Source organism: Rhagoletis zephyria, unplaced genomic scaffold (assembly GCF_001687245.7).
Source record: "Rhagoletis zephyria isolate East Lansing unplaced genomic scaffold, Rhagoletis_zephyria_1.1 Rzeph_scaffold_00182, whole genome shotgun sequence".
Lineage (NCBI taxonomy): Eukaryota > Metazoa > Arthropoda > Insecta > Diptera > Tephritidae > Rhagoletis > Rhagoletis zephyria.
The window spans coordinates 84,214-97,512 of NW_016157266.1; the positions used below are offsets into that span (position 1 = coordinate 84,214).

A 13,299-nucleotide genomic window follows, 5' to 3' on the forward strand; every position below is an offset into this window, starting at 1 on the left:
TTTCTATTCTGACCTTTTGGTGAAGTCAGCCGGCAGCTTGATGTATAGGCATTCGTTATTGCCTCATTTAAGCTGCCGACCTTCGCCTCCAATTCCTCCCATCGCTTAGCCCTGTTCTCTACGTTTGTGGTGGTTAGGTTTGCCTGTAGTGGTCTGTGATAATTGTTCCAGTCGGTCTTCCTGGGATTCTTACTGNGCCCGCTCGGACCATGCCACTGCTCCATATGTAACTATTGGCCTGACAATCATTGTGTACATCCATCGTAGGATGTAAGGGCTGCACCCCCACGATTTGCCGGCCAGTCTCCTGCACACCATTAAAGCTCGTGTGGCTTTTATTACAGCGTACTCAATGTCCTTATTCCATAGCATTTTGCTGTCGAAGATGACTCCTAGATACTTAACTTAATTGCACATTTCTATCTCTATGCCCCCTAATGTTATAGAGTGCATGCCTGGAAGGTTTCTTCTCCTAGTAAAAGTAATAATGGCTGTTTTGGCGGGGTTTATGTTAAGGCCCACCGTGCCACACCATCTTTTAGTTAAGATGAGTGCTCTTTGTACAATGTCGCAGAGGGTGCTTTCAAATTTGCCCCTCGCTATAATTACTATATCGTCCACGTATCCTTGGCACAAAATGCCGTTGTTGGATAGTAACTCAAGTAGTTCGTCTTCGAATCTTCGATTCGGGATGGCTACGTTCCTTCTCTCTAGAGCTCGATCTACTGCCTCGCGTGAGGTGTTATCAAAGGCTCCTTCAATGTCTAAAAACGCACAGAGTGTTACCTCCCCCCCCTCAAGTGCATTCCGTATGGTAGTTGACAGCTGGAACAGCGCCGTCGATCTACCTGCCCGATAGGCGTGTGGCCCATGATGCAATGTGGTTGTCTATGATCTTCTCCATTGCCTTAAGAAGGAATGATGTTAGACTAATCGGGCAAAAAGATTTCGCCAGCGAGTAGTCTTACTTGCCTATCTTAGGAATGAATTTGACACAGGCTCTCATCCACGACTGTGGGAGATAGGCTAGTTCCAGGCTTTCCCGCATGATTTTGATTAGGATCGGGGTAAGCAGATCCAGTTCTTTCTGGTGTAAAATCGGCCATAAGCCGTCCACCCCAGGGGTTTTATAGGGCTCAAACGAATCGATGGCCCATCGTACGGTCGGCCAGGTGAACAGGTATTTTGCCGTCTTCCAGTCCTCCGAGGCTAGTTTATGACATTAATCACTATCCTCTGCCACCGGAGTTAATGCTCCTGGGAAGTGGGTAGTCAGAAAGGCCAGGGCCCTCTCTTCCTCACTTTTGGTGTAGCTGCCGTCTGGTAGTTTTATCGCCATATGGTTTTCACCTGTACCTCTAGCTACTCTGTGCAATCTGGCAGCCTCCGGGGGACAAATAGTCATCCCAATTTCTAGTACGTTTCGCACGGTTAAAGAGTTTTCTGACCTCTTTCCGGGGACCTGAGAGGTTGGAGTTCCACCATGGATTTCTATTCTGACCTTTTGGTGAAGTCAGCCGGCAGCTTGATGTATAGGCATTCGTTATTGCCTCATTTAAGCTGCCGACCTTCGCCTCCAATTCCTCCCATCGCTTAGCCCTGTTCTCTACGTTTGTGGTGGTTAGGTTTGCCTGTAGTGGTCTGTGATAATTGTTCCAGTCGGTCTTCCTGGGATTCTTACTGGGCATGCCTCTATTCATGGAGATCTCTAGGGAAAACTGTATGATCCTATGATCCGACATCGAGGGCTCTGAGGAGACCCTCCGGTCCGAGATCAAATTTCCCGCCCAGGTGTTCCCAAGAGTAACGTCCTGAACTTCCTCTCTTACCCTAGTTACAAAAGTGGGCTTATAACCTACATTGCAAATACTAAGGCCCTTACTTAATATAAAGTCTAGTAGAAGCTCACCCCTTTTATTGGTGTCAGTGCTGCCCCACTGTACATTATGTGCGTTGGCATCACATCCAATAACCAATGGAAAGCGCAGCTTCTCGCTGTACTCTACCAGTCCTCTGCCGTTACCAATGCTCTAACTTCCTCCGGTGGTATGGCGGCATCCCCAGCGAAGTAAGCCGAAGCAAAAACTACTTCTCTTGCCTGTCCGTGGAGATTAACCGGTAGTTGGATTCCCACCAGATCTCTCGGTAGAAACTCTGAAATGCAGAAGTAATTAGTCTCCTTCTTTAACATAACACAAGCTCTTGGGTTATCACATGATAAATCCCAGATTACCTTGATAGACTTCTCCGTCAGGCCCTTCACCTGACCTTTATACACCCACGGCTCTTGGCCTAAGACTATGCCCAGATCCTCCGAAGTGAACTTTCTTGCGATAACTGCAGATGCAGCTACCGCGTGATGGAGGTTAAACTGGGCAATCCTAAGGCGTGGTGTTGTCCAGATTTTTTTCTCTGGACCATCGGCTCGTCTACCTCTGAGAGCGTTAGTTCCTCCGGTTCTCTGCCAGGGCTTTGAAGGTTCAAGCCTTCTCCCAGCTCCTCCAGCTCCCTGGTCGATGGCACATCTTGTTGAGCTGCCCATCCTGTTGTCTCTGTCGTCGCGATGGCAGCCGCGGAGGTCAAAGGCCCTTCCACGCGGTGCTCGTCGACAATTTTGTCTCTGTCATTTGCTATCGCTGAGACTGGCGCGGAGGTCGAAGGCCCTTCTACGTACTGCTCATCGACGGCCATTGCCATGTGNGGCAGCCGCGGAGGTCAAAGGCCCTTCCACGCGGTGCTCGTCGACAGTTTTGTCTCTATCAATTGCTGTCGATGAGGCAGCTGCGGAGGTCGAAGGCCCTTCTACGCACTGCTCATCGACGGCCATTGCCATGCCTGTTGATGCCTCACCTGTTGGCGTCGTGTGGGCAGCGTCCCCAGGAATTCTCTGCTTCCATGGCTTGACGAGGACGTTGCCGTACCTGTAATTGAGCCTAAAGCTCTGCCGTCTCATACTGCAGAATGAGTCTTCATCGACAGCCACATTCAGCCGTAGGTAGCCGTCCTCAACTTTTGCCTCCATGACTCTCCAGAGTGATGTGTTGAGGCTCTCGTTCTGAGCTCTCAGGAGACCCAGTGCATAGTCCTGGCCCCTGTCTATGCTCCATGGGAGGAAGATGGTGGCATTATGGGTTGGTGGTATGTCATCTCCGCTCCTGGTGTAAAGCGCCGGCCCTTCCCACCCGTTGAGCGAGCGAGAGAGTAAAGCCTGCTATACAGTTCAATGCGAGCGTGAGCGTGAGCTTTTTATTTTGACCAATATCTTCGTTATTACTTAACTTTTTGCAATAGTTGATACATCAAAAGATAGAGAATTAAAATATCTTTCATAAATACAGAATAAAAACTAATTTAAAAAGCATAATATGCCTTTTTTCAAGCTCCCACTCAACTGTGTGCGTACGCAAAGCATTCGCATGTGAACGACCAGTTTTGACAGATGTGTGTGAGCGTCCCAAAGAATACAAATGGAATTATTTGCCTTTGCGAACGTTCACGCTCACGCTCGCATTGAACTGTAAAGCATGCTTAACATTGAAAATTACTAGTAAAAAATGGTAACTTCTGTCAACTTCAACATAACCTCTAAATTTAGTTGTAAATAGGTTTGTTCGTCGAGCAAAATTTTTGTACGAATTTGTACGAATTATCTCGATTTTTGCCCTAATCGCGTTTGTGCAGACCAAAAATTTATCCAACAATCGAAAATTGTGAGAGCAAAGTGACAGTTCTCTTGGAGAGAAGTTGCAAATTCTTGCTGGAAAAAATTTTGCCAGCAAGAATTTGCAAACACGAAAAACATGTGGTTGTGGCGCATGGTTGCATTTTTGTCTACAATAATTTGAATAAATTAGTTCGTTAAATTTAAAAATTTATAAACACGAGCGATTTTTTTATGAAAAAAGGAAGTAAATAATTGTTGATATAATTAATTTAGTTAATTCCAATGATTTGAATTTAACACGGCTGANAAGAGAAGTTGCAAATTTTTGCTGGAAAAAATTTTCCCAGCATGAATTTGCAAACACGAAAAACATGTGGTTGTGCCGCATGGTTGCATTTTTGTCTACAATAATTTGAATAAATCAGTTCGTTAAATTTAAAAATTTATAAACACGATTTTGTTATGAAAAAANTCGGAATGCAATTGCAACCAGAGTCGATTTAAGAAACCCGACAGCTAGTACGATGAAGAAATTGAAATGTATGTTAAAGAAAGTCAGAACAACAAGAAATATACATGTATATCCTGTTTTTGGCCATCCGAAAGAATTATAAAAATTCTATAAAAATTTTTTATGTTTGAAATGCAACCGTGGACGCCAGCTGGCAGCGAAACTTGCAAATTCCTGCAAATTTGCGTTCGTGCAGAAATTTGCAAGTTTCTCAACATGAGAGAGAATTTGAGAGAATTTTTTCTTACTCTCTGATATTTTGAGTGTTGGATAATTCTTGCTGGATTTTCGACGAACAAACCTAATGTTTGCTTATTTTGTATGTAAACACTTACACATGTAAATAACCAAAAATACTTTCAAATTCATTACAATCCAAACCTCAAATTCCTAACCTCAAAACCCTCCCCGGATTTTCTCGTGAAATCCGAGATGTTTTTTGAGGTTAGAAGAAAATCCAGACGTGATGGAGCAAAACGGACTTCAGATTCATGTTCAGCGACCCCAAAAACATGTAGTAGTTTAGGTTTGGTCAAAGGAACCTTTCATCGATTTTTTTTTGTGGACCATGCCGAGTTTGGCACGAATTGCTCGAACGGTTACCGGGATAAGACATTTGTGGTCATAAGTGGGCGGTGCCACGCCCATTTTCCAAAATTTTATTATAAACGTATTTTGTGCTAAAGAATTATTCCAAACATCAAATTGAATAAATTAGCTTCGGTATTTACTATTTATCAGATTTCCTATTTCTCCAAATTACCGTTATATGGGATGTGGGCGTGGTTACTGTCCGATTTAAAAAATTTTCGGCCATTTGATATGTTGTACTAAGGCCAACAACCGTGCGAGGGAAATTGGTGCAGCTATAACAGAGATATACACATGTAGTCATAAGTGGGCGTGGCCCATTTTCATCATTTGTGGTAATCGTTAAATTTGAAAGATTACACTTAAAGTATTCGTTATCAAGCATGTTATAATTACAATTAGGGTAATCGTAATGCTAAAAATAAGTAATGAAAATGTACCTAATCGTGCCCAGCTCTGTTGTAAATTTTTTTTTGTACTACTATCACCTTAAATCAATTCGCCTTGATATGATTTAATTGTACACACACTTATTTTTGGATTAATTTTTTATTATTCAGCCTTATCGCCAATTATGGTTTGATTAAATCGCCCCTTTAATTTAACAGGTATACAACATTAAACATATTCGTACTGGTAAACATATTGGGAAAAATCTTTTTGTTTAGCATTATAATTTTTGGGAATATGGAATTCGCGATAAGGCCGATTATTGTGAAGAAAATTCCACACAACGTAATGCAAAATGTGAAAATCACCAAAACAAATAAATAAAATTACTTAGCACATACATATGTATGTACTCTAGTTTTTCACCATTGTTTTCGCCTAAGTTTTCTACTGTTGCTGTTGTTTTAACCTCGAAATCATGTAATCTAGAGTCATCCTTCTTTTAGTTGCTCTCATAAAATACGGTGGCATTTGATAAAAAATGTTGATGTATGCGATTGATATTAAGCACATTATATTTATTTATTTATTGGCATCTTCGACCGGTTTTGAATTCAAATCTTGATCTGGAATATCTCTTTTCTTATCGAATACTGCATAACCATTTTGTTTCGACGCCAGCGGCGTGAGGTTATCTGCCGTCCGGGATCTGAGAAAAAAAACATGATAACAATATCACAAGATTTATTAGTTGTGTTTAATGACAATAAACAATAGGGCAAGTTCGAGCAACTAAGATCAGAAACCTCATGAAACACTTTTCAGGCAGAAATTCGCAGTTGCTCGCTCTAGGTTACTCCATCAAAAAAGCTGGTGCAGAAAATCGTGCTCTAAGTTGCTCTAGTTCCATTTAGCGCAGACTCATGAAACAAAAAGTAGAGTGTGTTAACCTCCCTATTATAATTGCCATTCGTACTGTCATCAGGTATGTAACTTGAGAACAGAAATCGCTGCATCTTTTAGGCGCATCAATATTACATAGTTACATCCCGAGCTAATAAAAGGAACGTAAAATAGATTGGCGCTTACACATATGTTAGGGTTTGGCCGACCTTCCCCTCCGATTTGTGTCGTGCGCCTTGATGTTGTCACACAAAGGGGAGGGACCTACAGTTTTACGCAGAAATACACTCGGAGGTTTGACATCGCCTGCCGAGGGGCGACCGCTGTTAAGAAAAACCCTTTTTTCAAAATTTGTTTGTGGTGTTGCTTTGACCATTGCTTGAACCCAAGCCCTGCGTAGTGGAAGCGCGCACTGCTTACTACTACACCACAGAGGCCGCCAAAGCAAGAGTAGAGTAAGTTAGAGCAAGAAATATCCCATGAAACACGATTTTGTGTCATATCTTAACCTGGCGTAACCTAGAGCAGCTCATTAAACACAACTATTATACATACTCGCTTAGCTTATAATTTCACATCTTAAGACTTACACTGCCTTTAAAACATCCAAATTGGGTATATTTCTTGTATACGCTTTAACACCTGACGCTTCTAGCGCAGCTAGTTCCACTGGATGCATAGTCTTTTTATGAAAACGACAACTAGGGCCAGTCGAGAAAGTTTTTTCACAAAAGTCGCATGAATAAGGTCTAAGGCCGGTATGTGCAATTAAATGATTTTTAAGAGTTTTGGCACGCTTAAAGAGCCGACCACAATAATCACATTTATGTGGCATCTTATCGGAATGCACCAGCAAATGACTATTAAGAGTAGCACGCGTACTTAATTGCTTGCCACATTCTGTGCATATATGCTTGTCTCCATGTATTTGCATGTGTCTCTGGAAATAGCGCTACTGTTAAATAATGATATAAATATCGGATATATCCGTACCTTCAAACGTTGCTTTTGCTTGAAGCATTTTCCACATTCCTTACATTCGAAGGGCGAATAATCTGTGTGTGTCAACATATGCTCTTTGAGTTGTCCTTTAGTGCGCAAACCATCACCGCAAGTTTCGCAAATAAATGGACGTTCATCCTGGTGCACAAACTTTATGTGTTGAGCTACGTATTCTTTTATTTGAAATTTTCGATCACAGTGTGGGCAGGGGAACAATTCCTGATGATCTTTCATATGACGCTTTAAACTTAATTCATTCTCGAATGAATTAGTGCATTTCGGACAAACGATTATTCCATGTTTTTTCTTCATATGAACAGAGTAGTTGCCACTACGTTGAAAACGTTGGGAGCAAAATTTGCAAATGTATTTACGCTTTTTCGAGATTTCTGAAGGGTTATCTGATTGCAAGATTTCATTATTAACTGCATTATTTTTTGAGTCCTCTTCATCTTCTGAGGTATCCATTGGCATATTATAATCTTCACTTCCACTACTACTCTCATCGTCCGGTGTGGAAGGGCAGTCCTTTAGTCCGGTAGGCGCACTGTCTTCCCCAAAAGGATCTAATTCGTCTTTCTTTTCAAACTCTTTAATAAATACCTCAGTTGATAGTTCATCAGACGCTTTTTCCTTTTTTACTTTATACTTTGAGGCATGTGTATTGCTCGTGTTAGGCGAGTCAGCAATGAAAACTTCTTCTACGGTGGGCGTGGTGGCCTGTTGTACCGCCGAAAGTTCTTTAGTTAAACCATACTTTTCATATACAGCCAGTATATCTACTTTCGTTTTGTCGTCACTATGGAGAAGATCATCATACAATTGTTGAACTTTTCCCACATTCTCACTGAATTTGACGAATGATGCAATTACATGGCAACAATCCGTACAAACCATAGGCGAAAGCTTTTCATCTTCTTTGATCTGTTTGCAAGAATAAAAAATAATGCATAATTCTATTCATGTATCATGATTCTATTAGATAAATTTTCAAAGACAAGCTTACATGAACACGAAAGAAATCCCCTATAACGGAAACCATGTCAAATGGGTTGTAATTTGTGCTTTCATGTAAAAACTCTGGATATTGTCGCGATAGGACATTAATGTACTGAGCGTCAGCTTTCGCGCAGAGGCGGCACCAGCTTTTCCATTCTTTGACAAAAGAGGTTTTTCCGTCATTTCTCCAATAGTCCGTTTCGCTCGATTCTATATGCGACATAATAGCATAAAAGGCAAGGTAACAATCCCAAATTTTTACTATGTATACACAATGAAATGCTCCTGCGCCTCGAAAATTTGTTACAATTGTTTATAACATTTTCCAGTTTTGAGATACAAACAATGTATCGATATTTATTACAGGCGATAACTAATGCCTTGGTTATAGTGCACGGGGCGAATAGTAACGAATCGCGACGAATTCACGAAAGAACAAGAAAATGAAAAAAGTAGATATTAGGAGCGTTCCTTATCTCCCAGAAATAGTCAGAAAAAGTCCGAAGTAGTCAGATTTAGTCCAAAAAGCGTCCCGTAACTCGGAAATGACAGCAAAACTGAGAGAGCAACACTCAGTGAGAGTGACTCTCATCAGTCCGAAGTAGTTAGATTTAGTCAGAAGAATTTTTCCTGGCAAAATCCTGAAAAGTGTCAAACTCAACTGAATTTAAATTAACAGAAATTAAAGAATACGCAAAAAGTGAGAATAATCTAAAAAGTTAAAAAAGTGAATTGAAATTGGAAGGAGGTAAAAAAAATTGATATAGTAAGGGCCGGTTGCTCAAAGCCTGATTAACACGAATCACCGATTAACATCGTTATCGACGTTTTCGGCTCCATGCAAATAACATGGTGTCGGTAACGTCGATAACGATGTTTAACCGGGGATTAGTGTCAACCGGGCTTTGAGCAACCGGCCCTAAGTGTTTATTGTGCTTGTGCTTGTGCTTGTGTGAATGTGTTTTGTACATACATTTCCATTCTTATTTGACGTTAGCTTTGTTGTTGCCTTTCTTTGGACTAAAAATTTGGTTTTTTGTGTTCCTTTACTTTTGCTGTTATTTTCTTTTAGTGAGCGCAGTTTGCTTACGCTCTGGCATTTTGACACTTTTCAGATTTTAGTCCAAAAAGATAAGGAATTAAACTATTTTTAGTGGGTTCTACGCCATCTTGATTCGCTGGAAAACGAAGAAAATTAAACCAAGTAAACAAAGAAAAGAAAACAACGAAAACCAAAATGACCCAAATTGTTGTCAGCCATTTTAAACACCCAATTTAGATAAAATCACTCATAAAAATGCCTTAAAACGTGTTCTCATGTTGAATTACGCTTACGTGCACTATAATTCTGTATTGTGACTATAACCATTTGCATTCATTTTGCATACAATAGATAATTAAGTAACAGTTTACTCTGTTCCATTACTTCCATTATAACCCGGCCCCTAGATTTTCGCTGCCGTTGTACTGATTGTTATAATAATTTGTTTGTTGTAAAATCTGATTGTCATTGTGCGTATAATTTGTTAGTATAGTTTTTTTGTTTTTGGGCTACCGCTACCACCTTATATGAATTCGCCTGTGGTTTTCCATACAAATTTTGACATTTCATTTGCGAGGGTTTAAAATTACATTTTGGCAAGTTTGCGAGGGTTTTGCGCTTTTAAATGAGTACCCTTATTATTTGTATGAATTCGTCTTGACCACAACGGATATTTTCGACCGAAACTCAAGGCATATTTAATAACGGCGCGTTTAGATTAGACAATGCTGACAATACAATAAAGAAATCCGTATTAATTGTCAAAAACACTTTTTTCTTTCATTTTCACTTTCATTTTGAGCAAAATGTCAGAAGTGAAAGTTTATCTGTTATTCTTATTAACATCTAATTTCCATCTCAATCATCTTCAACAATGGTCGGTGTCAAGCAGTGTTGCCAGGTCTTCGACATGAGAAAACGCCCCCCGTTGGCCTGAAAAAACGTCATTTCCCACCCAAAAACAGACAAAACAATGACTTCAAAACACTTATTCATGTATTTGTGATGCTGTTACGTGTTACTGTTACTGTTGCGTAAAGCCAAATTGGAATCGAGTTAACAATATTGCTTAAACGATCAAACAATTTATGTTTACATGACGCAAGACAATTTCAACACGATATCGTCCAAACGATTGTCGTCATACAGGATTCATGCCCTGGCTCATTTTATAACAAACAAAATATAAATCCACATTTCAAACTTTGTGCAACAAATTATACAAAATCTGCAAAGTTTCAGCTAGATTTTCAACTAGTTATTCAGATTTTTAAGAATTTTTTTGAGAATCCAGGATAATAATGTGCAAGTTTTAAGTTACTAAAGAATCGCGTTGATTTTTAATATATTTTTTTCTCTTGTAGACATTTTGTTAGGTGGTCGGTTATCGAAAATGCTAAATTACGTTCTGCTAAAAAGGAACATAGCAATATTTCAGCATTTTTTTGCGTTCATTACATTTTCAATGAAGTCTTAAAAAAGTCGCATACTTTTTCTGACATTTTATGCTGCTACGGCTTTTTCATGCGTTTGCGAGTGTTCGTGTTGCAATAGATCAGCTCTTCCGGATTTGGCTTTTAATGTGCAATTGCAATAAGCCTCGTAACCTCAAGTGGTTACAAAACCAGCCTTTGAACGCGGGATCCTTAGTCCAACATTCCAAAAAAATGAGCGTATGTCTGATTTGCATCGTATTTAAGTAATTTGTGTCCAAAGGATAAATATCTTTTGAAGAAGCTGCTGCAAAAAAACAAAGATTGTAAAGATTTATTAAGAAAATAATTCAAAATCAGTTCTACTTACAAGATTTAGTAACAGAGAAAAATTACTGGAAAGTTAAAAAACGTAATTTTTTGCACAAAAAAACTTCCGAACGTCAACAAGATACAAAATGGGTGTGCTGTCAAATCAGTAAAAGCAAAAACAAAATACATGTAAGACGAAAAAATCAGCTGATTTTACAACACCACCTTGTATAAATTCGTCTTGCCTTGGTTGTTTATAGAAATTTTTTAGGCAAAATAAAGTCCACAAATTAAGCACATCCTTCCGGTGATGTCATATGTACGTCAGTGAACTTAAAAAGAGCCAAATTTGAATGTAGCTAAAAAAACGATAGATATTGACTACGTGAAAAAACCTAAGCCCCCCGCCTCTCATTGTGGGCAAGCGTGATATTTTTATATTATTTGTTTTTTTTTTATTAATTTCACTAATTACATTAGGGATGCCCAAATCAGCATATATGTGTCGCGGGCGACTGCGCGTGCAAAGCTTTGCACAGCGGTGCTGGGCAAGCGCGGAAGCAAAAAGTTATCGGAAGGGGAAAACGAAGTCAACATAATAGTGAGATTGTATGTGTGACAGTGATGGAAAAGTGAGCATTGTGCCATTTTCGGTCCTTTCGGAAGCAGCCGGCACCTTCAGCACAATCGATTGATTTTCGGCACTATTTTTGCGTAACTCAATGCAACTAATAAATATTTCTTTCGGATCCGCAATTAAAAATATTTTTTTTACATTTAATCGTATGTGCTTAAACTGATAAATGATATAAACATAGAAACGCAAGCAGAACAATCTCGCTTCCACATTCTGCATATGCGCTTAACATTTTTGTTTAAACAAATTTGTCGAAATTTCATCTCTAAAGTAAATATTAAATACCATTTAATATATACTTTAGGTTTAAATAATCATTTTTAGTGGTAGGCGAGTCCGAGATGTTTAAATGATCGAGATAGTACATTCAATTCGCGTAGATTTTTGAGAACTTTTTTCGTTGAAGGTGTTGCACTTTTTCTTCCACACTGAAATTTGTGTACATCATTTATCATTGTCTAACAAAAACTATAAAATAAAGCTTAATTTAAACTGTTGAAATAAAAAACAACAACGCTACACGCGCATTCATCCATATAANTAAGAAAAACTATAAAATAAAGCTTAATTTAAAATATTGGAATAAAAAACAACAACGCTACACGCGCATTCATCCATATAACATAAAATGCGAACGTTCGTTATATGGAAGAAAGTGCGCAACACCGCAAACAGAAAAATTCAAAAAATCAATGGTATTTTCTAGACACTTCAAACTTGCACCTTATTATACTAGAATGAACCCAAACATGTCTACAAATTCTGAACAAAAACTGTGAAAATTTGATGAAAGTTTGTTCATTTTTTTCATTATTTCAAGTTTAGATTTATTGGCAAGGTTTTTGTTTGACAATGAGCTACAATTTTATAAAAAAAAATAATTAAAATTATTTAAAAAAATAAAATAAATACCGGGTGACCGTGTAAAAGACCGTGTCAAAGATGAAGACAATGATGATAAAACATTAATACACTATATAGGTCAGTTCATATTAATGAACATAAAATGAGATCACTATCGATAAAATGGAAATCCTCAAGGGAAATTTATAATTTCAACGCATGGAATTTACATACATTTTTTTACTTTCAACCCCCGAATTGCTCAATTACTTCTATTTCTGCAGGATCGCCATTAGGTAAATTGCATTTCCAAAGATTTTTTCAAAATAAATAGCGATGAGGGATATTTCACCCGCCGGTGATAAGAAATCGCAATCACCATAACGCACATCACTAATATTACTGCTCACAATCACGTTTACATTCAAAATTACAATTCATAATTTCGTTTTGTAGCAAATATAGGTATATCCATTTACTTAAATGTAAACGGATTAAGAATCAAAGTGCTAGAAGAGATTTGAGCGTTTGGTACAAAAAGTATTTTTGATGTTGAAATTGTACTTAAAATCGGCAAATTGTAGTTTTGTACTTTTTAAAATTAATTGTACTGAAGAAAGTACAATTGTACTAAAAATATCAACACTGTTTCATTGGCGTGACAATTGTCACTTTACTTTACTTGATATTGTTACGATTATCCTCGAAACCTTGAGGGATTTCCCAAATATACTCGGGCTCGTATCGCTGGATTGTTAAATAAATGCTAACGATGACCGAATTGTAGTACAATTAACTTTATTGTACAACAAACAATTTTACAATACTTGCTAATACAGTAAAAATACTACAATACTTGTTAAGGCAATTACAACGCTTTACTGAACTTGTTACACACAATTAAACTTATAGCTTGCTTATTCGCAATTCGCTTCTCTGCTCACTTTACTTGTAGCTTGCTGACTTGCAACT

General features: G+C 38.6%; 1 protein-coding gene across 2 annotated transcripts; it reads right to left on the reverse strand.

Moving 5' to 3' along the window:
• Nucleotides 1–5,296: 5,296 nt before the first annotated feature.
• LOC108357923 (zinc finger protein weckle-like) lies at nucleotides 5,297–8,431 on the reverse strand. Of its 2 annotated transcripts, none has more exons than XM_017609005.1 (4): nucleotides 8,068–8,431; nucleotides 7,053–7,985; nucleotides 6,650–7,011; nucleotides 5,297–5,865 (listed from the first exon to the last, which is right to left on the reverse strand). In XM_017609005.1, the coding sequence occupies exons 1-4, from the start codon at nucleotides 8,281–8,283 to the stop codon at nucleotides 5,739–5,741; spliced, it is 1,638 nt and encodes a 545-aa protein (XP_017464494.1). In that variant the 5' UTR covers nucleotides 8,284–8,431; the 3' UTR covers nucleotides 5,297–5,738. The 2 variants fall into 2 exon arrangements, with proteins under 2 accessions (XP_017464494.1, XP_017464496.1); XM_017609007.1 differs by having other exon boundaries at nucleotides 6,650–6,999; nucleotides 8,068–8,428.
• Nucleotides 8,432–13,299: the final 4,868 nt, after the last annotated feature.